The 24,003-nt window shown below is 38.5% G+C and overlaps 1 protein-coding gene across 1 annotated transcript in view; it reads left to right on the forward strand.

Moving 5' to 3' along the window:
* The window catches only part of DIO2 (iodothyronine deiodinase 2), a 217,740-nt gene extending 194,029 nt beyond the window's left edge, over positions 1-23,711 (forward strand). The window contains 3 exon segments of the mRNA XM_034993091.1: positions 9,451-9,724; positions 18,013-18,583; positions 18,586-23,711. Of these exon segments, the coding sequence (XP_034848982.1) occupies positions 9,503-9,724; positions 18,013-18,583; positions 18,586-18,608 (816 nt within the window). The 5' untranslated portion in view covers positions 9,451-9,502 and the 3' untranslated portion in view covers positions 18,609-23,711.
* Positions 23,712-24,003: the final 292 nt, after the last annotated feature.

The raw sequence follows: 24,003 nt of genomic DNA on the forward strand, positions 1-24,003 counted from the left end.
AAAAAAGGAAATGACTGGTTCAATAATTTATGAAAAGTGTTACAGTTTTATTGTTTATGCATTTTTTTTACAACACCCATCACTGTAGCACCAGGGTATTCAGATGAAAAATTGGATTCAAGCTCAAAAATGATGGGGGAGGAATGTCTGTTTTCCATTTCTTTCTTAGCGGCTTGACAGATAAATGTCACGGTGAGTAAAAAGGTAGATATAAGAAAATAAATCAATTAGCTAGCTAATTTATATGATACTTTCTGTAGGCAAAGAGACATCATAGATATTTTGGGAAAATCAAAGAAACCTGACCTGAACTTCCCTCAAAATTACATGGAAAGCAGGGAAGTAGGTGAGGGTGATAGAGATCAAACAAGATTGGTCCTGAGTTTAAATCTGTTGAAGCTGGTTGATGGATACACGGGATTCCTTATTCTCATCACTCTACTTTTGCATATGTTTGAATTTTTCCACAATAAGTTTTCCTAAAATCCCAGGATTTTACTATTTCCCAGCAGGAGTTGATACTCCAAATATGGAAATAAGAATGTTCCTTTTTGCATGTATACTGCAGGCTCTATATTTCATAAATATTTCCTATTTCCATAAAATCTTGATATCCACATCTTTCTTGCAGGAACTTAACAAAATTTTCCAACTAATAAACATATTCAATGTTTCTGACCCTGCATCCTATACACTATCAGGGTAATTTGTCATGAGAAGACGAAAGTAATAAAAATCACAAAGAAGCAAGAGGGATACCCTAAGCTATTGACTAAAGAGAACTGGAAGAATGAAAATTTGGATTCTGAGTTACTCAACCTATTTTTTCTCTGTAGCAGCATAAAGGTTCCAAAGGCTACCATATTAGATCGTCACTAATTTGGAATCTCAGTACGCTTTATGAGCTTGCCTTTGTGACGTACCTAGAGAACCTAAAAATGAAATGAATGGCTTGAAATCACACAAGTATGGTAGTGTAAGACTAGAATTGACCTGATTACTCTCATCCCCATCACTGATTATTCTTTAACTGGATGTGAACAGCATTATCAAGAAGAACTTCCTACCTTCCATGATATGTCCATAACATTCAGATATGAAGATTGAACTTGTACATACTAACTTTCAATTATAAAAGGAGAGAAAATATATATTTAGGTCCTTGTTCCTAGCTGTTACTGGTAGAATTTGTCAGAACAAAGTTTTAATCAAACTTTTTTTCATTTTGTGTAAACATAACAACTTTATCATTTATCAAGAAAAGATTATCTATACCTAAATAACTTAGTCCCAAGGTAAAAAAAAAAAAATACACTGTATGTATAACTCTAATAGAGATTATTTTATCAATAGTCTCTACTAGCATAATACATAAACATTGTTTTGAACTTGTTCTTTATTATCAAATACCACATTTCTGAATTTGATTTTGCAGTACTATATTTAGTGTGGCTTCATTAACACTTTCTTGACTCTTGTCCCACATAGAATTGGCTAATTCTTCTTTTATACCATACTGTACGCTGCAACTTTCTTTATTATCGCACCTATAACATGAGTTCCCTTCTTTAGTTTACATGTGTGTCCCCCTCTACTGGACTCCAAATTTGTTTGAGACCAGTAATCCTTTTCAATGCCCAGCAAAATGACAAGCTCTTTGTAGGTTTTAATAAATGTTTGTTGTAAGTAGATTGGCAAATTAAATAAATGTCTTCTGGTGGCTGATCTTTTGAGTGAATTTGAGCTTATTTTATTATGTAAGCAGATGATTTTGGCTTTTTCCTATCTCTTTTCTCACATGACCCATATCCTTTCACTGGGGCTACACATAGAAGAGGAAAATATTTTACCCACTGACTTCCAATTTCTCATCCTTTCATTGAACTAATCTCTATATTCTTTGTGTTTCTCTGCTTTCCCAGTATTTAATATATTAATTAATAGATCCAATATCTATTGTGATCAGCGAATCAAATGTTATTGAATGTGCACTGCCCCCCCAAACCCTTATTATATTCATTCATCTAAATCCAGCCTTGTTTTCTATTTTTCTGCCTTATCCCTTTTCTCCCCCGCCCCTATTGCCTCTTAGTCCCTTCTAGAAGAGTCGTTTTGTTTAAAACAAAACAAAACAAAACAAAAACTAAATAGCTTTGATAGCTCTTTTAAGACCCATAGTTCTGAGGTCCCATGGTAGGAGAGAAATATTTCTATGTCAGGTGAGTACACATTCTCTTAAATAAGATACAAAGTAGTTGGCAGGCACTGGATTTTGTTGAGGCTTCAGTCTGACAAACACATTGTCCATTAAAATGTCAGTGGTTTTCCTCTTTTGCTATTGAGCGTTTCTCTACCCCATTCTGGTCCAAAAAAGCTTAGGAGATCAATTGTTTTCTAGGATCAGGGATATTTGTGTAGATTTTCTTTCTAGTCTCCCTGGAATCATGGAAGATGAAGGAGTGGTTACATGGTGAATAATTTATAGAGTTAAGGAACATTCCTCTCCAAAGGGCTCTCAAACAGGTTCAGTTCAGGGTTGAGTCTGGTTAAAGATTCGGGTTCATTATTATTATTTTTTAGGCACAGTTTGTGCATCCCTAATAACCACCATTACAGGTAATCTTTCTTGTTTTCCACTAAGTAAACAAAGGTTCCTTAAGGTCATTTAGAACAGGTTGGTAATTCATACTAAAATCAGATCTGGCCTGCTAGGGTTATTTTTTTTCCAGAAGTTTTTATTAGAGGGAATCTGCTGATACAAAGAGGTCCAAATAAACTTACCAGCCAGGACTGCTTTTTATTTTGAATATTTTTAGAATGAGACTAAGTTTTTTAAAAACATGAATATATCAGCCACTAACATGAGATAAGTATGGGAAGACAGCTTTAGTTCCATTTTGTAGGTAGAAGATCAATCCAGAGGTTTGTTTCTGATCCTATGGGCCTATATGGTCCCAGAAACAGATTCTGTCTCTGATGTTTGAAGTCCGCTAGAATAAGATATCTCTTGATAAGAGGTGAATGCCAATTTGCTGAGTGAGCTGGTATTATTTAACATTTATCAAGAAGAAATTGAGATACTAGGGCTAAGGAGTTCAGCATCTTAGATTTGTGTATCATTTAGTTCATTACTGATACAAAAGTCATGAGGGTATTGGTTTTATTTTGGGAAAGCAGATTTTGAATGTTTAAATCATGATAGAAAATTCTCCTGAGAAAACAAAATAAGAGTATTCAGGAATTTGTACACATCTATTTTTAAAATAATCATTTAGCTAAGTGGTTGTATCTTTATAAAAGACTACAAGCATCCGTCTAATAAATGAGGCTGGATTTTAAAAATAGATTTGAATTTCATGCCTTATATTTTGTCTGCAGAAAACAAACAAATGCTTTCCTGTCTACTACCTTTTAGAAAAGCATAAGGTTTTACTTAATTGTACAAAAAAAAAAAGTGTCTTCAAAATTGAAATGGAAACAGAGCAATAATTTATGATTATGGTATTCTGCCATTAGCCCTGTTGGATGGTTTTATGTATTTGTTACATATTAACTTATTCTAAACTATTATTTTAAGAGCACCATGGCTTAAAAAGGTTTTGAGAGATTGTCTTATTAGCCTCCCTCCCTCCCTTGAAAATAAGCCCACTGATAACATTTCATAACCTCCCTTGGTAACATATCTCATTGTATAGTCATCCTCATTGCAGGTATTTTATCCCCATATGAAATGTGGATTTTTTTATGCTACAGTAATTCTATTAGTTTCACTATCTCCACTGAGATTAGAATATCTAGCTTATTTTCTCTGTGCATTAGTGTCTACCAATTCTTGAGGAGTGGCACCCTTTGCTCCCAGTAGGAACAAGGTACTATTGCCTCTGGAATTGCATGAACCAGCATGAATCTTAATATATTTTGTCATGCTCTGTTCATGTACTCAGTATATGAGTGAGGCAATGTATAAGTGATTTTTTAAAAGGCAATTGTAAAGCCGTTTATAAAAAATGGCCTATTTTATTTTAAAACTTAATGTCAGCTGGTGGTTTCCTATGAGCTATAGAGTGGAACTAAGTAGAAGAAAAGCTGTTCCAAAGATGATGACTTTTTGACTGTTTTCCTTTGTTTCTTTTGGTCTGCTACATTGGGCCAAAGTTTTAGGGAGAAAGAAGACATTGAGTCAAATTTTAGGAAAAGAGGATGCGTTCAATGTATTCATGTTGAGAGCTCCTTGTCCTGAAGGAGTTCATCTTGGGTCACTTTACAGAATGTTCTTTTCTATTCTCCTGCCTTCCCCACCACCAGCCTTAGGTGCCTCTAGAGGTTAATAAACTATTACCCGAACTAAATAACACTCAGAGAGCCTCATAGCACCAGAGAGGTTTGGGCAGCTGGGGGTGGGCATTGGCCATCAATTTAGATCTAGAGCAGGTCAATAGCAAATGAAGGCTGTTGTCTTTAAACAGCTGTTCCGTGGCCTCTGTGAAATGAGGTGGTGGCTTCCATCCAGTTTCTGGACAGCTGTCTTCCTCACAGAAAACATTGCCACAATTGGCATTAATTGGCTCTCTTGCTCAGAGCCTCCCGCAGCCAGTTCATTGAAACTTCTCTTTTCTCCCTTCCTTTCTCCTCTCCACCCTCCTCATCTTCCTTCTCTTCATTTCTGCTTTCCCCTTCCTGTTGTCTTTTCCCTTTTCCTTTCCTTCTCTGCCTTACCAGCAGGTGGCCTGGAAACAAAAGAGTAGCAGCAGTTCCTGAGGGAAAAGTGCATTAACACCTCAGCCTGTGTTTTCTGCCAGGGCTTGCAAAGGGACCTAAGACCAGCTGTTGGGATAGAACGCTCATACCTCCCACAGCGTCTGCCTTCTCTGCCCCAGCCCTAAGCTGCTTTGCTCAAGGTGTGTCAGAGTTTACTCTGGGGTTGTCTATTTTATCCATTGAGCTTGTTTCATCACAAGGCAGGGAACACGGCTGCGTTTGTAAAATGGCTGGGCCCACAGGGAATTCTGAATGATTCAGTAGTGGTAGTACAAACCCTTCATTATTACTCCCTCTTGGGCACAACCAGGAGTTAGTAGAGACGGAAGGTCGTGCAGTTTTTGATTCCCTTCTCTGATAAGGACTGCACTATTTGGGGGGTGGTGTATATGGCAGTCATATTCCCAAACCCCAAACCAACACACCTGTCCTGACCAGACATTTTTTGATTTATAATCTATTTATTTGACAAGCTTTTAATAAAGGAAGAATTAAACTCCATTTTTAAACTATATTTAATAAATTGTTTGAATTACAAGGAATAAAATTCTGTGAAACAAGACTTCTTAAAAATCCACAGCATGAATTATTAACTCCACAGAATTCTTTGGATGCACTTTGGCTCCTTCATAAAACAATAACGAGATAGCAGTGATAGCTTCCACCCCTGAAATTTCCAAGTCTGCTCTCAAATTATCCACCTTCATGTTCTCAGTCTCAATTTGAGTCAAAAAGTAGACCAAAGGAAGACTTACCACTCACATTATTTCTCCAACCAGAAGGAAGCAATGATGGACATGATGCTCTCTTACTATAGAAAGAGAACACAAACAATTTTACAGCGTTTCTGCACTTACTAAAAAACCCAAAGCATTTTGCCCTAAGCTGCCTTTGTTTAGAATTTGAAACGTTGTGTACAACGTTGTATGGAGAAATTCAACCAACATGCCACACATTGGTTTGCAATTAGCTGATTACAATGTTAATTGCTAAGAACACTTATACGGCCACGAAGATATCCAAGCCTTTGAAATGACCATATGAAATCTAAACCAGGAGCTTGAATTGGGGCAATATTAAACAGATGTGAAATCCCAGATATCCTTTGCAAATTAGAAGGTAAAATAATTTAGCACAGCTGCTTTTGGCAAGGGTTTCGATTTTCAGAGTATGACCAGGACCCACAAAACAGTTACATAAGAAAAAAGTGAGATTCAGCTTTAGGGAAAATATCCTAGCATGAGCTCTGACTCTATAGACTTCATGATCCACTTTCTCTCATCTATATGATGGGACAAATCATTCTCTGTCACCGTATGTGTTATTTTTTTTTTACTTCATGGGTATATAATTACTTGAAAACCAAAATGCTGAATACTGTTAATAATTAGAACAAGCAAACTGTGTGTAAAAAAAATAGCTTTGGAGAAATGTAATTTCTAGAATGGAAAAGTTGTCTAACAGGTAAAAGAATGGCTCTCAGTTTTGTGATTCATTTATTCATTGAAAAAAGTGATGGAAGAAATCTGAGAAATGATATGAAGAGGTTGGCTATGTGTCTATTTGTTCTTCTATTTAAAAAAAGAAAAAACCTCAAACACATCTGACTTCCAAAGAAAGAAGAGAAAGAAAGAAAGAAGGAAAGAAAGAAAGAGAAAGGAAAATAAAAAGACCAAAAAAAAAAAAAAAGCCATTCAGATTTATAACCATTTGTAGTTTGGATGTGCCTTGAACTTTGCATTTAAAAAGAAAACATTTTTTCTGATTTTCTACCAATCCCTCTCCTTAGCTTGCCATTTCTAACCATATCTTTCTCCTTGAAAGCAAATGACAAGTGAGGAAGAATTGGTTTATAGCTGCTAAAGTCTCTGCCTTAAATGAGCACTGCTTTCATTCAAACAGGTCAAAATGAATGTCTGAGAAGGGGCAAGATTTTAAGGCTTGAACAGTGAGTGGAAACATCATTTCCTGACTCCAGACCTTCTGTCATTGTGGAGTGGGACTTCATCTGGCACTTTAGTTTTCCCTTTTACACTAGTTAAAATGCCATGTTGTCACTTCCCTCTCTTTTTGTCTTTTTTTCTTCAATAGGGACATTGAGAAGATTGAGAGAATGAATAGAGTAAATGGAGATCATGTATATGAATAATATTCTTTAGCCAACAATGTATACTAGTCACAGGAAAAATATTTTTCTTTATGGTTTATATTCATTTCTCTAAGCTCTGAAATCTCTCAAAATTTAGCCCATGGAATATAAATCCAAGGTTCATAATGGGCTAAACTGATGAGAAAGATGAAAGAATCAGGTTTTTAAGATAATAGGGAATGGCCAGGGTTGTGTCAATGGGAAGGGCCACATCCAAGAGCAGCCAGGTGTACAATTCTGGGGCACCGTAGTCATATCATATTGTATGTGAATGGTGCCCCCTAGTGTGGAGCAATGCATACCCTGCCCATTGGTCCATTCAGTACATCCTCCTTGAATTTACTCCGTTGCCAGGCATGGTTCTAACTGGTGGAAGATAGCAATAGAGAAAGCAGATAGGAATCCCTGGTCTCATGAAAACTAAAAGCATTCTCACTGTATTATTATTTTTTTAAAGGCAAAAAGCACTGGGCCAACCAAATAAAATGCATATATATGCAGAATTTGGCCCATTGGCCCACTAATTAATGACCCCCTGCTCTAGACTTTTAAATTATTTTGTAATCTTGCAGGTTATAGCCACAGGGACAAAACACAGAAATATACTGACCACAGGTTTGCATCTCCTGCTTAGCTCATGCTTAATGAGAGCACTGTGTACACAGAAAAGTTGGCTAATTAATTTTCAATTTAAATTCTGTATCCCCACCCCAGTGTCTGTACTTACTACTCCTTCTTCCAAGAAAACATAATTCCTAGAGGTGATTGGTTAGGTAAGTGAGGAAGGAAAACTAGAATGAGGTGGGGGTCATGGCATTCTGCCAAAGCCTTGTCTGCCTAGACATCGGTCCTGGAAACCAATGGCAGAGGCGAGCCATTGAGCAATGTTCAGTGTGGCTCTTGAACCAATTCAAAGTCTGCTCCTAACCACCTACAAATTTAATTAAATTTTTTTTTTCAAGGAAAAAGGAAGATTCCCTAAAGCTTCAGGTCTCTTAAGGGTTATGTTAATAGAAGCAGGGGAAGTGCAGAATTTAAAGAGCTCACTTATAAAGAAATTTATTTCTCAGTCTTATGGCATCTTAATGCCACTTGATAGAAAGTTTTAATTTAATCTGCATGTAGGCAAAATTGAACAAAAAGAAGGTCTGGTCACCTAGCTACTTTCATGGTGTCTGGAAGATTTTTTTTTTCTTTTTCTTTTCTTTTTTGCATTGGAAATTTCAGTAACACTGAAAAGAAAACTTGTATTCATTTTCTGCAAAAAGCTTTAGAGAAATGCTGTGATGGTACTCAAAGAGTTTAAAAGTTTTCCACCTCACAACTCACTTTGAATTTTCTTAAATAAGATCATGACTCAAAAATATTTAAAGAACCTAGGTCACAAATCTGACGAGAAACTGTCACAGTATAAAGGTATAAAGACCAGATGTAAGCATCCACATCTTCTAAAAAATAGAACAGAGACCATCCCTGAGTACTCTTTTTCTTTTCTACCTGCCTTCCAGAATCCTTTCTTTCCAAAAACCCCTCATAAATGAACAATAACAATAATCATCATCAGAGGAGAGAGAGTTTCCCTATCAATTTACACGTTACATTAAATTACTTTTCCCAAAGTCTGGAAGCATTTCCTGAAAACCGTCAAAAGTATTAATTTTTTTTCTCTCTCCCTCTCTTTAAATCACAAAGCAAAATTCCACTGTCCCTCTACCCCCCCTCCTTCTAAAAAAAAAAAGTTGTTGAGTTTTGCTTTTCTATTCACTGCAGTTCTGGCCAAAGTAAAGCCCTCTTTCTCAATGACGTCAAGATCTTTACCAAGATTAGGCTTTCATTTCTCTATTGCAGCAATTAGCCAGGGAATGTATAAAAGGCTTCAGGGAGACTCACTGGGCTGCAGAGAGAGAGGCACTTTGCACCACAGACAGATAGCACGAAGGAAAAGCCAGAGGGAGTGAGGAAAAGAGGAGTCAGTCGCTCCTGGGGAAGGGAGAGAGAGAGACAGCCTGGGAGAAGGAGAACAGAAAGTGTGTGTAAAACGGAGTAAAGAAGGGGAAAAACTACCCTTAAAGCACATTTTTTAAAACTCTGGCAATTCAAGAAAGAAACAGTCTACGTTTCTGAACATAGAGACAATGAAAAGCTAAAGAAAAATTTGCAATCTCTGCCACAGTCTCATAGGTGCTTGGAAATGAAAGTAGAACTGCCTGTCTTTAACCGACTCTGAGAGGGGTAACTGGATTAGGAACGGGTACGCCAGTTTGTGTGTGTGTGTGTGTGGTTTTTTTTTTTTTTTTTTTAACATCTTAAATCCTGAAAAAAAAAAAAAAAAAAAAAAGCAGCAGCTCCGAATTGAATGAATTGATGGGCACACTCCAACTGCTGGGCTGGAGAGACTGGACTTGGTCTTACCATTTCTGCTTCTTTGAAAGAGGAGACAACTTGGGCTTCCTTTTAATTTAGTTTTTCTCCTTCTCCCCCCACCCCCGGCCTTCCCCTTTATCTCCCCCACCCCCTCTATCACCACCCCCCTTTTAAATAAGAGGGTGAAGGGGAACCAGAGCGCACAAGGGAACTGACTGGGAGGCAGAGAAGATGGGCATCCTCAGCGTAGACTTGCTGATCACACTGCAAATTCTGCCAGTTTTTTTCTCCAACTGCCTCTTCCTGGCACTCTATGACTCGGTCATTCTCCTCAAGCACGTGGTGCTGCTGCTGAGCCGCTCCAAGTCCACTCGCGGGGAGTGGAGGCGCATGCTGACCTCAGAGGGAATGCGCTGCATCTGGAAAAGCTTCCTCCTCGATGCCTACAAGCAGGTGAGCTGCTGCGACAGGGGCTTCTCCCGTGATCAGCAGGGGTAGGGGTTGGCAAGTTAGGGACGGCAGGCCGTGGGGAGCCCTGGGCTGGGATCACGGAGCTCTCTTTGGGGGCCTGGAGGTTATGCTCAAGGGAGCTCCTTCCTGCACCTTCCACACCTGTCACACAGGTTAGATTTGGGGCTGACAGGTATTAAGTCATAATGACTCGGCGTGGCTTAGTAAGGAGGCTTTCTAATAGGGTCATTCGTGTCTTGCTGCAATTTTGGAGTAGAGGGTGTTTGTGCCGGTTAAATAACTTGGGGAAAAGTCGGAAAATGTCGGGGGAGGGGAGACTGCTGCGTTTAACCTGCTCTTGTCACAAACTGGGATTTTGAGGGTTTGCTTGATGAGAGGTGGAGGCGCATTAGGAAAGACGGTTCAATGGCGGGCACTGAAAAGCAAGGGGAAAAAAAGAAAATGCTACTCAGAACCCTCAGAGTTGGCAAGATGTAGCAAAATGGTCACAGCTGGTGTGATTTGGCATAATAGCCCCCCTCGTTCCTGGTAGAGGTAAGAGTTAATGAAGGCAGCCCTGCGTGCAGCATCCTCCTCTACATGGACATTTTTGTAATTGAAGGATAGTTGACATACAATGAACAGGTGTACGACATGGGGTTTCGACAATTATATACATTAAGAAATGTTCCCCATGATATGTGTGGTTACCATCTGTCACCATACAAAGTTATTACAAAATTATTGACTATATTCCCTATGCTACACTTTTCATCCCCGTGACTTATTTGATTTGAACCCTTTTGAAGTGGTTATCAGGCGCCGAGTCCCGGGGTTAGCGGATACCAATTTGCAAAAAAGAAAGAGCTGAGAACTAGCTGTCAGAAATCCAGACTTTGTAAGGGAAACCACATTTGCTTTCTCAAAAGTGAAACAAGTTGTCCTAGAAAGAGCAGATAAGTCTATGGTTCGTTACAGTCTCAAAACTGTTATAACACGTGTCTTGAGCACCGGAGCAGTGACCTTACTTAGCTGCGGAACTCATGTCCCAGGGCTGCTTCTCAAGACCAGACTTGATGATCTTTGTTTCTAAGACTTACTGACATCCCAGCCTTTTGGCTGCTTGGAGATGTTGGTAGGACACCCCCAACTCAAATCTCAAGGGGCAAAGGGGAACTGGTCCTTTGTCGGTTGTCCCCTCTGTCCATGCCCACATGAGTCCTAAAGATCTCTGGGCTTAATTAAGAAGAATGGACTCATTTGGCAGAAGTTGTGGTCAAAGTAGACAATCTTGGTTTTCCCTAACTGTATAGGGGGACCTTGTCCGAGATGCCAGGGAAGGGAGTTTGAGAGGCATATGGAAGCCAGTGAAGTGGTACATTATAGACAAGTGGCACCTCAGAAACAGGATTAAAACTCAGAATCAGAGAGGGGGGGAGGAATGAATCCCCCATCAATAAAATCTAGAAAAATAAAATCTGTGCACCAGGAAAGGAACAGAAGTAACTTCTAGTCACAAAGAATCCAGAGTAAGCTTGTTCCACTGAAAATTAAACAAGTGTTCAAGAAGGAAATATTCATCATGAATTAGGGGCGTTTTACTATATTGCATGTCTTTGTTATCAAAAGTTACCTGCAGAACGTCTGCATGTATTGTCCTTAAGGCCAGAGAATAGTAAGAGCTCTTGTTAGTAAATAAAAGTTCCTTTATAATAATAGGAAACAATGCTTAAGGTTCTAACCATATAATGTTATGTATGCTGGGCAAAGGGGAATTGAGGGAGGGAGATATCGAGATGGCCATTTCATTCCCACAAATGTATCATTGAATGTGAAAGTTTTATGTTTTGATGTGGGAGAAAAGACTTCGGACGAGGGTGGAGAATGCACACTCACGTATGTCAGGGACGTTATTAGCAAGTTCCCTCATCCATATCTGGATTTTGTAGGCATTAGGAAGATAACATGCCAGTGCCAGTGGCTTGAACTCAGCATATTAAACTCTTACTTCTTTGAAAGATAATGGACTTTTTGCCTATAAAAGGAAAGTCACCAGTTGGGAGAATTTTACTTATACACATATATCCTTGTATAAATATCTCACATAAAATATGGGGGCTCTGCTGTTACCCACAAGAGGAGTGTGTCTCCTCTTAAGCAGCTTATTGGAATAAAAAGGGGGAAAAAAAACCAAATGCCTCTTCAATAAACTTTATTATTTATTTTTTTCACTAATATATAGTGTGTTGCAATATTTTGTGTTTCGTAGTCCAAGAGATTGACAAGGACAAGTGATTTTTTTTTTTTTGCATATGGTTTATGTATTCTTCTCCTATATTGTTTCTATTGATTTGATTAGTGACCAAGTTCACAACTGATGTTATTATGTTTGCTTTTTATGATTTATATAATAGATACCATGAGAAGAAGCAACTCAAGAACCCATATATCCAGAGACAAGACTGGACTGGGTGTCTAATGAATAGAAACGTTGTGAACACAGCTTGCCTTGATTTTAGGTCTCCTTCTGTCTCCCAAGTATGACAAGGTGGTGGTGGCTGTGGTGGCATTTAAGGGTCACGGCGAATCTCTGAAAGAGGTTGAATCACTTCCCTGACTGCTGTTGTCATCTGCGACACTGTCTTTGGGTGGAGCCAATCTAGGGCCACCCTGGAGGAGGTTCTGTGTGATGCAGGGTCGTATTTCACAACCCTGACTTGCGTTACTTTGAGACCGCCACCTGCAGAAGCAGAGTTTTCCCGGCTGAGGGATTTGCGCACCTGTAATACGTTAGGCTCGTCCTTTCTAATTCCCTCTGTTGCAGGTCAGCTATTTGGGAAGATATTGCTATAAAAGTGCTATCCCTGTGTTTGGCTCCGATAGGAGGCCACAAGGAAAGCAACAGAACCAAATAAAACAACCCTTCTACGTTAAAATATTGACTGGGAGTTAAAATTAACTTCAGAGGGAAACCTTTAAAGATAACTTGCGCTCGGTTAGAGGGAGTTCCGTGCAAGGTTTTGATGAAAAAGAATGTCTGCGGAAACTTGTGACAGAGGTGAACACCAGATGCGTGTTCTTTAAGTTTTCCTAATCTGTGTCATCGCGTCTAACACTGCATCCTTGTGCTGGTGTTCCGAGACTCAAAAATGCAACCAATAAGCAAACTACCCTGTCTGGGAGTCTGGCTCCTACCTAAATGAAGTGTAAAAGTAAACACACAGTATAGAGGCTGACAAGCAGTTTAGCTTCTGCGTGGTAAATACTGCAGTAGTACAGAAAACATATTCATTTGAACATATAATTTTGGTTTTGAAAGGGTTTCTAACATCCTTCTCCTCTTCATTCACCTCAAACCTTTTGATACTAGTTTCTACAATGGAAAATAGCCCTCCTAAGAGAGAAATTGTCCCAAAAGAACACAAAGGAGGCCACAGCCAGAGCTTGTCCATCACTTGGATAAACCACTAGGAAGTGCTAGAGCTCAGGTACAAATCAAGGTTTTCAAGGTACAAATCAAAAAGAGAATGACCAAAAGGGAATCGAGGAAAGAGTACGTAGCTCATTCTTCAACTCTGGTTTATTTGGCCAGTTTGAATGTAAATGGGTAAATTGCTGCTTAATAATTGTTTGGCCACGTTTGTAAGGCCGCTGATGCATTCTGGTCATTATTTCAAAAAATTTGAAAATTCTTGATGGTTAATAAAGCCATTCCAGGGCTTTGGTTAGCAAGAAGGATGTGTAAATATTGTTCTACCACATACCCACCACCATTTTTATCATTTGCCTTACTTCCTACCATGAGATGAGGTGATATTTTGTCCAGAAGCCTTTCTTGGGCTGTGGAAAAGGGGGAAAAAAAAAACAAGGTTAGTAGTATATGCTCTATTTCCAGCTTCTGCTTGATGAATGGTTCTTTTTTTCCCTTGCCCTGCATTTCACAGTCCACATGCTAAAGAAGTATTATCCTTTTCCCCATGCACTGAACACTGTCAGTAAAAGGAATACCATCATCAAGGGAGTCAATTTATATGCCATATATTTACACTCTTGTTCATATTTATAAATATAGCTATCACAACATTTGTGCTCTGCCCAGAGATGCCCTGTATTGTAAAAATGCAACCCTTTATTTACCTCCCTTGTTGATGTTGTGTTGATGTTGATTACACAAACATAAGAAAGGACAACTGTAATAGCGCAGATGAGAGCGATAAAGTCAGTGATGACGATATTACATTTTACGTATGTCCTTTCTGATCCTTGCAAAATAAAGGGACCCTTTGGGAACATCGGAACTTCAAGACCAATTAGTGGAAATGATGCTTCTTGTGTTTGGGCATTAAATACTGGGCAGGGTTCTCTTTAGAGCAGCTAATGCTGGCAGGGAAAGAGGTACCGACCTAATTACTCTTCCGCAAGAGTAAAAAATGCCTTTTGAATGCCTCTTTGGCAAATATGTCTCATTAAGGACAAAAACCAAACACAAACCCTCTAAGAAGGAGAAATTAAGATGATAGGTAACTTGTGGCCAGGAGACTTTCTGTGCCACTGTGGGAAATTAAAACAAAGTTTGGGAGTACCAGGGGATAACTTGTTTTTGTTGAGCTTCTTTCCTGCAGCCTAAATGTTATTATGGGACAAACTTTTATTTTCTTCATCATCCTGGCTCTTTGTCAAGGAATGTTTTGCTCCTGGGGAAAGCAAAGAATCTTCCATCATTGAAGACAATGGTGATTCTCCCATTCCGTCTCAGCAGGGCGTATAACTGAGCAAACCAAGAAACTCTTCATTTGAAATTCTGGTCATAATAGGAATTTAATTGTCACAGAGATCAAATGAGAAATGACATTGGTCTCAAATGGCAATTGAGAAAGGACAATAATGTCCTTTTAAAAGGTTTATTTTTTTAGGTTAAAGGGAACTTTCATTTTTTAAATTTCTGAAGTTTATTTTTTTTTTATCATTGCTAAATTGTCATCAGCAGGTTTTAGCAAAATGGACAAACTTTACAATTAGTGGATGAGGTTTACAAGAGGAGACTACTGGTCTACTCACATTGGAACTCACAAATAATAGGTGTTTCCCCCCCCCCTCATAGGTTTATTAATATCATTGGTCTTACCTACACGTTTTCTCTAACCTAGTCATCCTCATGAACAGGATGTCCACTTATGACCTTCCAATCTGCGGTAGGGCCCCATGGCTGCTCAGCAAAATAAAGAGGATTGGATACTATCATTTCATACATGGACCAGCTGAGATAATCAAGAACAGATTGATAGTATTTGGTGTTGATTATGACGGAATTCTACAATAGGGCTCCAGGATTCACATTTCCAAATTATCTGACTCAGTAGCATATCCATCACCCAAACACAGTTGTGTTCTTTGCAGGTCAAGATTATTATTAAGTGTAAAATTCTTCATTGACCCCTACTCCTAGGAGTATAACAGCTATTATTCACTCAGTTATTCATTCAACAAAATTCCCAGCTTAACAAAATGCCAACCCTGCTGCAGGCACCACACACACACACACACACACACACACACGCACACACACACACACGCACACACACAAGCATTATGTATTTGGTAACTTTTCTAATTTTTAATTTTAGAGTGAATGTATTACACTTGTTTGAAATTTTCTGACGTGGACTAGTCTGTATTTTGAAAGAATTATGTGGCTGAACTATGTGTCACTAAAAAGAAGGAGAAGGTGCTTTAACTTTCCAAGAAAATTAACTACAGGTAATAAGAGAGTCACCTGTGACTGAAGCATCAGATTAGATTATTCAGTTGAATAATCAAGAATAATGCGAGGATCAGCAGCTCTGCCTGGGTGAGAGTCAGGGGCATCAGAGGTCTTTAAAATGACTCCAGCAAGCAGATGGTTTGTTTTCACCTACCAAGAACCTATAAGTCTACAGTCCAGAGATGATTTTTCTCCTGTGTATGGGTTGCTCACTTAACAAGAAGTCACTATGACAGTTCATGGATTTAGACTGGTCTGAATGCATTCAGATCTTTATATCACAGTGTATTGAGGAACACAGCGCAATATCATTGAAAGCAGCCCTCTTAGAATTATTACCTGTATTTTAAGTGGGAAAAATCTAACGAGAAGGTAATGGTAATGCTACCCACCACCTAGATCTACAAAGAAGTACAAGAAGTACCCATAGATTAAAAAGTTTATAATACCTGGGCGCCTGGGTGGCTCAGTCGTTAAGCATCTGCCTTCGGCTCAGGTCATGGTCCCAGGGTCCTGGGATCGAGTCCCACATCGGACTCCCTGCTCAGCAGGAAGCCTGCTTCTCCCTCTCCCACTCCCCCTGTTTGTGTTCCCTCTCTCGCTGTCTCTCTCTCTCTCTGTTGAAAAATAAATAAAATCTTTTTTAAAAAAAGTTTATAATACCTTTAAAATGTGTATCTTTAAATTGTAAGTATATTTTAATACCTCAGAGATAAATGAGGTATTATTTTACCTCGTATAAAATAACCCAGCTGGAAGTAGCTTATTAAATTTCTCCATCTAGTGTAACTTGCAAATTAACCAAGAAAATTAATATAAATAAAGTAACTTTCTCCCTGATAGTAACTGAAAACAAACGTACTTATTTAAATCATACCAACAGCTTCCTTTTCTAAGAAAGAAGGTTGTTATTCTAAGATTTTTTAGGAAAACTAATTGTGTCATTTCAAATCTGCATTGCTAGGATTTTTCAGAAGGGAGAAAGAACTTCTTTACTTCTTTCTCTACAGTTAAAATGAGTTACGCATTCACATTAGATAGAAGCTTATGAATAAAAGCCCTTGAGTATATTTTACATCAGTTTGGATTGTTGAGTTTTTAACAATTTACTTCTAAGTGACTTCAATTACTAGCAGTGTTATGTGTGGCTGAATTTATATGAAGGGAATAAGTCGATCCAGTTGGAAGTGTTTTGTAATATTAAGTATAGTGTATAAAAATCAATTGGGCTGTTGTAAGTTGTCCCTAATGTTATTGGCTTTGATTAAACCATTCTAGGGGAAGATCCGATTGTGTTAATTCAAACTGAAGTAATTGGTTCTTTTATGTTGCCAGCTTTTTATCATCAATTTACAGATCCAAAGGCCAGCAAACTTTCCTTCAGTCTGTGTTCAGCTATTTAAACCACTTGCAAAGGGGAATGTGGAACAATTTTCTTGCATACCTTCTTCTCTACCTGCCTGAATATTTTTTAGTTCAGAGGTGCTCGTTAATAGAATGTATGACAGACTAGTAAATGGTTTGTGATTTCCTAGATAAAAACAAGAAAACAAACCAAACCAAAAACACATGAAAAATGAGGAATTAAAAGAATTCTGGAATAATTGTATGTTTTTGTTATTTCATTTGTTTTATGGAAATGGTGAGGTTCCTGTTGTAGGAACCTGAAAGTAAGTAGCAGCTCGAGAAACCTCCAGGAAGGACATCATATAGAGAAGAGCTCAAATCACTTCTAAGGATAATCTTTTTTTAAAACATAGAATTTCCCAGAAAGATGATATGCTGTTTCACATGTTTGGGTGACATTTAATGATGGAACCTATACCCACACAATGATTTGTAGTGTACAAGAGCTCATTTTCTTATGTTATCACCCTATAACTGTCCAAGGAAGGCATCACCATTTTACAGATGGAAAAGCTGAGGCACTGAAGAAGTAAAGTGGAAGTAGCCCTTCCAGTAAATGGCAGAGCCCGGGTTTTCTAGCTCTGGACAGAAATACACTTCATTGGGATCATTGTCCATTGGTTGAGATTAAATGAATTAGCATCATGCAAGAATATAAAGGTCTTTCCCAAGTATTTTGGGATTCATCAGTGGGAATTCAGATGGAGGTACCTAACTCCCACAACTCTGATAATTTCTCTTAAACTAGACCATTCACTTTTAACTTTTAAAATGAAGTCAGTTAATCATTTGTTATACAATGCGTGCTAACCATTGACGGCAAAGCAAGGGTAATAAAGAATACCAGCCTCAACGTAATGATGAAGAGAGTTAACTGAGATGCCTTCAATGCTGAAAACAATTAGTCTCAGTGACTCTACAGAATGAAAAAGACTTCTACTCTTTTTAGGGACTTTCTTTACATTACCTGCCATGATGCCTCTTTACTTAAATCAATATAGGTTTATTACATCCTATAAAGGAATACCACATTTGATTAGAGCCAGTTGTTTTTGTATAGAGTGAAATGGAGTAACAACGCATTTCATACGGTATTCTCTCCCTTTTTTTTTTTCACCACCAGGTGAAATTGGGTGAAGATGCCCCCAATTCCAGTGTGGTACATGTCTCCAATTCTGAAGGAGGTGACAACAGTAGAAATGGTGCCCAGGTGAAGATGGTTGATGGAGCGGAGTGCCACCTTCTTGACTTTGCCAGCCCTGAGCGCCCACTGGTGGTCAACTTTGGCTCAGCCACTTGACCTCCTTTTACCAGCCAGCTGCCAGCCTTCAGCAAACTGGTGGAAGAGTTCTCGTCAGTGGCTGACTTCCTGTTGGTCTACATTGATGAGGCTCATCCTTCAGATGGTTGGGCAGTGCCTGGTGATTCTTCTTTGTCTTTTGAAGTGAAGAAGCACAGGAACCAGGAAGACCGATGTGCAGCAGCCCACCAGCTTCTGGAGCGTTTCTCCTTGCCGCCCCAGTGCCAAGTTGTGGCTGACCGCATGGACAATAATGCCAATGTAGCTTATGGGGTAGCCTTTGAACGTGTGTGTATTGTGCAGAGACAGAAAATTGCTTATCTGGGAGGAAAGGGCCCCTTCTGCTACAACCTTCAAGAAGTCCGGCGTTGGCTGGAGAAGAATTTCAGCAAAAGATGAAATCTAGATTAGCTGGTTAAAGGTATGATTGTAAAAGAGTTTTTTGTTTTTGTTTTTTAAATTATGTAAAGGAAAGGAAACTGAGAACTGAATCTACTATTGCAACTGAGTCCCATTGTCTTGTTGAAAGACAGGAATTTACATGTCAGAAGAACATAAACCTCTAACATCTCCATACTCCTTTTACCACTCAAATGGCATTTGGCTAAATAGTACCCCAGCACATCTCTTCCTAGTGAGAAGCCCTGAGTGAAAAGATCCCAAGATGGAGAGGAAGAAGCCCTGTTTCAACATGTGTTCATTCTGCCTTGGGAAAGAAGTAATACAGCTGATGCATGCTTTGGGACTTGAAGAAAAGACTTACCTGAATAACTACTATGTTAGGGAACTATTGCCCTTATTAGTATAAGGGGTATTGCCTACACTTTATTCAGCACGGATAGAGCCCATCTGGAAAGTTCCCAAATATTTACTTATAACGAGTCCTTGAGCCCAGTCCTTGTGGTTAAGGCTTTTGTGTTTAACAGTGTTTGAGTAGTCTCTGCTGTTCTAGTTTCTAGCCTTGTGGTGCTCTATGCCAGTCTAAACATCCCAGAACTCACAGGTATATTTGCAGATATCAAGAATGAGCCCTACCTGGAGGATGAGGATGATTATCTGAAATCTTCGGGTTCCTTTCTAGGCAGGTGGGGAAAGCCCTAGAAGAAAATCAAATTGACAAGCTAGGGACAGGAGGCAGAAAGATGAGGAGGCTTCACAGAGTTTCACCTTGAAGCTATAGAGAGTGGGACTAACTTGTTAGTCACAGAAACATGGAAACATAAAACATATATGGGCCAGAAAAAGAAACAGCTCAACTGAAATTAGCATTGAGAATATACATATGAAATCAATGGATTTATCATATACTCCTCAATTGAGGGAGAAAAGGGGATGGAAAGGGGAGAAAAAAGAACCCCACACTTCATTATTTGTAATTATGAGGATTCTTTGGTAGAAATAATTACTTTTTGAAACAGGTTTGTGGTATGTATATTTTCAGTGGGTGAATTATACCCCGTGATACTGATTAAATGTAAAACCAGCAGGTCCAGTGGTGCTGGTCTGTCCCTCTCCATTCCTACAATTATGATGTGGCCCCACTCATTCTTGGTCTTAGTCTCCATAACGGTGGCTGAGCTGGAGAGTACATTCTTCATAATATAGTCTTTATAATATATATAAATATATTCTCAGCTGCTGTGGGAGGAAGGTGCCCTAGCCATTCAGCTATAGCACTGTTCTCCTCCCAAAGTAGGTGAACTATAATGAATAATAGGTGCAAATAAGCAAGATTTCTTCAGTTACAAAATAGAGGAATAGAAAGTTAGTTTGAGACAATTCTCATTAATAATTTTGGAGGCTTTGATATAAGGCAACCCTCAGTGGCATGGAATTTGGTGAAATGGAATTCCCATTTACATTTAAATTTGGACTGGGTCTTCCTTTGTTCCAATTAGCTGAGGTCTAGTAATCTAAGGCCTCTATCATCATTATAATGCTATATATATATATATATATACACACACACACACAATGTATATATATATATATACACACACAGTGTATATATATATATATACACACATTTCTCTTTAAAGATACTATAGTTTTACCTATAATATAATATCTAAATATCATAACCCCCAAAGAATAGACCAATTAATTTTGTATTATAAATTTTTTATTGTAAATTTGAGGATGCTGTCAAATCACAGTACATGGTTGTATTGATATGTACAATCAAAGGTTCTTATGACCATTCCATTAATGATTGAATCATACAATAAAAGTCATAGAAAAAAAAAAATCTCAAGTTGAAAATATCTTCCGGAACTAGTTGCCTGAAATAAGGAAAAGGTGGAAACTGAGTGTGTAAGAACAAAAAGTATATTAAAAAAAAAAAAAAACAGAACTGGAACAATGTATCAGTCATATCACTAGTTTATTGTTTAGGTATTAATGTACTCTTTTAACTGATTGTTTTTTTTACAGCAACATTTAAGCTTCCCAGTGTCTTAAATTCTATAAAATACACCTGCAAAGAAACAAAGCAAATTTTGAAAATGTGGCATCATCTAACAAATTTCTGGAAATTCCCACGGAAAACAGATTATTTCAGAGTTCGTAGTCATTAAACTATATACTCCAGACTACTCAGTGAGCCCCCTTGAATTTTATCTTTAAAATGGTGTCAAGATTATGTGGTACCCGAGAAAAGTAAAATGAAAACTTGGTTGCAGCTCACTCGCCCTGTTGTCCTTAAACTTCCCCTTTGTTCTACATGTACTATAATGGAACAGGATGTTAGAGAAGCTGGTGGGGGGATGAGATTTGGCTAAGGCAGTGCTAGTTGTCTGGGAAAAAGGATGATGGAAAAAGCACCCAGTCGTGATATATGTTTAAGGAAAAGAGAAGGTCGTGTGTGTGCAATTCCTCTCCACGAGGATATTCCAATGGAAAAATGAAGCAGTGGAAGTAAATATACAAAGGCATAGGCTGAATATCAGGGAAAAAGATATGTTCAATAGAACATAGAAGACTTTCTGGAAGAAAGGCAGTTAGGGGCCAATGAAGAAAGTGAATTGACAAAGCTCAGGAATCCTACAGTATGTAGAATGGCTTGGTGTTACCAGAGTTATGATAAGCCTGTAATTATGTAACCTATTTATCTCAACATGATTTTTTATGATTTCCTATGATGTATCTTTTATGAATATAACAAGAACTCATTATCTGAAGTAGAAGAGAATCAATGCTTAGCTGGTATGCTCAGAGAAATTATTAGATTGTTAATACCCACCCCACCTACCTTGTCTTTGTAAAGTATGTTCATTTGAACAATTGTTCAAACATACTTTGTAAAGTATGTTCCTTTGAACAATTGAGACTTAAACATCCCCTCCCCCACAGGCTGTGTTTACATGGAGCTATCAGTTTAGCCTTTTAAACTGAATTAGCTTGTCTATTATTGAAATAGTTTCCAAGAGATTTTAGATATTATCATAGCATCTGGATTTACTCAAACATTGTGTTTGAAAGATGTATGTCTTGGAACTATTCAAACTTACTTTATTTTATTGCGTAGAGAAAATTTTAGTGGAATCAACAACGACTTTCTTGAATGGGCGTGAATGAAATGCCCACACAATAATGTAGAAATGTTTGATATAGATATTAAAATGTAACTGACCTCCTTAGAGGCGGACTAGTAACTGTTCTTTGTATAGCTAAAGTGACAGTCGTTTAACTTATATGACTTTTTATATTCATGTTTTGGATCTCTGGTACTATGTCTTCACCTTGTTTATAGAATGTATCCTTGATTTTTGGTAATATCAAGTTCTAAATGACCTATTGATTTAAATTCTGCCATTAAGCAGAAAATGCCTATTCTATGACCAAGGAAAGAAGAGAAGCCTGCTGTCTTTTATTTTGCCTGAAGTGTATTTCACTATTTGGGCTCTTGAATAAAAAATATGAAACATGGTGAGGTCATGTGTGGGTACTGCCTTGCTGCATAAAATACCAGAGGGCATGTTAAAGACAAAACTATGCCTTTGGGAGAATTCCCAGCTGGATACAAGGTGCTCTTAGCATGCCCTATGGGTTATATCCACAGCAAAAGGAATGCACTGATGTACAGGACTTTCCAATCCGTAAAGCTGACTGATGGTTTGGAAAATTAGCTTAATTAGAATCATATGGCCATTGCAAAGGGGAAAATGTAGACACCAATTTCTGTCCCATTGAAGAGTTAATGGAAACCTCTCCAGCACGTAGAGCTTTCAGAACATGTCCAATGTCATGTCTCTCAGCAGTGGAGATTAACAGTAAGAATTCCAATTCCAGGAACTTAAAATGATATTGCCAAAAATCAGAGCAAAATGTTTTTAGTTATAGTCCAACTTTCTCCTTTATCTTAAAAATAGAATCCAAACTTAGGTTTCATATGTACATCCAGAATGGGGCATAAGTATGGATCTCTGCTTGGTGATCAGCATTCTCTTGGTAGTATCTTGAGGTCCTCCATGTAAGAAGGAAGTAGGGCCTGGGAGAGTCAGGAAGTTGCTAACTGAGAAGAGCTAGGCCCTGGGAATTGGGTCAACTGATTTGGGAGAATTTGAAAAGAAACTTCTCACCAATGGAAGAGGGCTGCTAGGTGTCAATGAATGACTAGGATGAGGAGAACATTGGGCCGCTTCTTAACGCCTTACGTTGTGGATAGCAGCAGAGGCAAGGTCTCAGACTTAAGAGACCCAGCTCTGTTTCAAGGCGAGTCTGAACCAATAGAAAGCCAACATGTACAGATGTCCAAACAAGACTGCTCATGCAAGTCAGGGCTTGCTGCCCATCTGACGGAACTAGCACCAGGGCTGCAGGGAGTTTATTTAGTATTTGCTGAGGAGATCTCAAGGACCCAGGAGATGTTAAATGAAGTCACTATTTGGGCTCAAAACTCCCCCCTCTCCCCCCAAAGCAAACAGGAAAACACATAAATGAAAGAAACCCACAGAAGGGGGTGGGGAATAAATAGAAATTCTCTCAAGACTTCTCCGGACTACGTCACTGGCCCATGTACTTTTTATGTGTATTAGGATGAGAGACTATGAAGACATAAGTATCCAGTACTTTGTAACCAAAGCAATTAAAAGATATTGGGTAGGGAATGTTGGCCAGTTTTACTTAGTTTTGCATCACATTATCGCCAGACTCTATCACTAGCCCAAGTAATCGGGCACCCAGAGAGGGAGACTGGGATGTGCAGAGGTGACCAGTGTGCGAATGATAACTACTGATGAAAGAGTCACCGACTCAGTTAGTGGTTGGATGTAGTCACATTAGTTTTCCTCTGCCCATCTTTGTCTCCCTGGCAAGGAGACTATTTGGGGCACGATGCTATGGGTACTGGGTAAATGTGGTGAGAATGCACGTGTGTGTTTCTCTGCTGCTCAGTTGCAGAAACAGAAATGCTTTGGAGATTATCAGTAGAAAGAGTGTTATTATATTGGTGCTGAGTGGTATGTGTGCTTTTAAAATTTGTTCTTGTATTTTAATAAACTTTGAATAAAAGAATAAAGTTATTCTTTGGTTCTGTTTGTTTATTTTGGAAAATTACTCTCTAGACCTTGCCCCTGGCTGGAACACATTCACGGTTGACAAGGGAAAGAGAATCCATCATTCTAATATTTATTCCTTGGTATTTGTGGGTAAAGACGCCAGCGATGCCAGGTTATTTTAATCTCATGCTGTGTGCCAGAGTCTTCAAGGAAATCAAGACAAGTTAGAAGAAAATCTTCAGATACTTTCCATATTCGTGAACAAGTCACACACAGAATTCATGGAAAAGGCCCTATTGAGACTGTGGAGCAAAGT

This window comes from Mirounga leonina, unplaced genomic scaffold, assembly GCF_011800145.1.
Source record: "Mirounga leonina isolate KUSES-001 unplaced genomic scaffold, KU_Mleo_1.0 Mir_82, whole genome shotgun sequence".
NCBI classification, from domain to species: Eukaryota; Metazoa; Chordata; class Mammalia; order Carnivora; family Phocidae; genus Mirounga; species Mirounga leonina.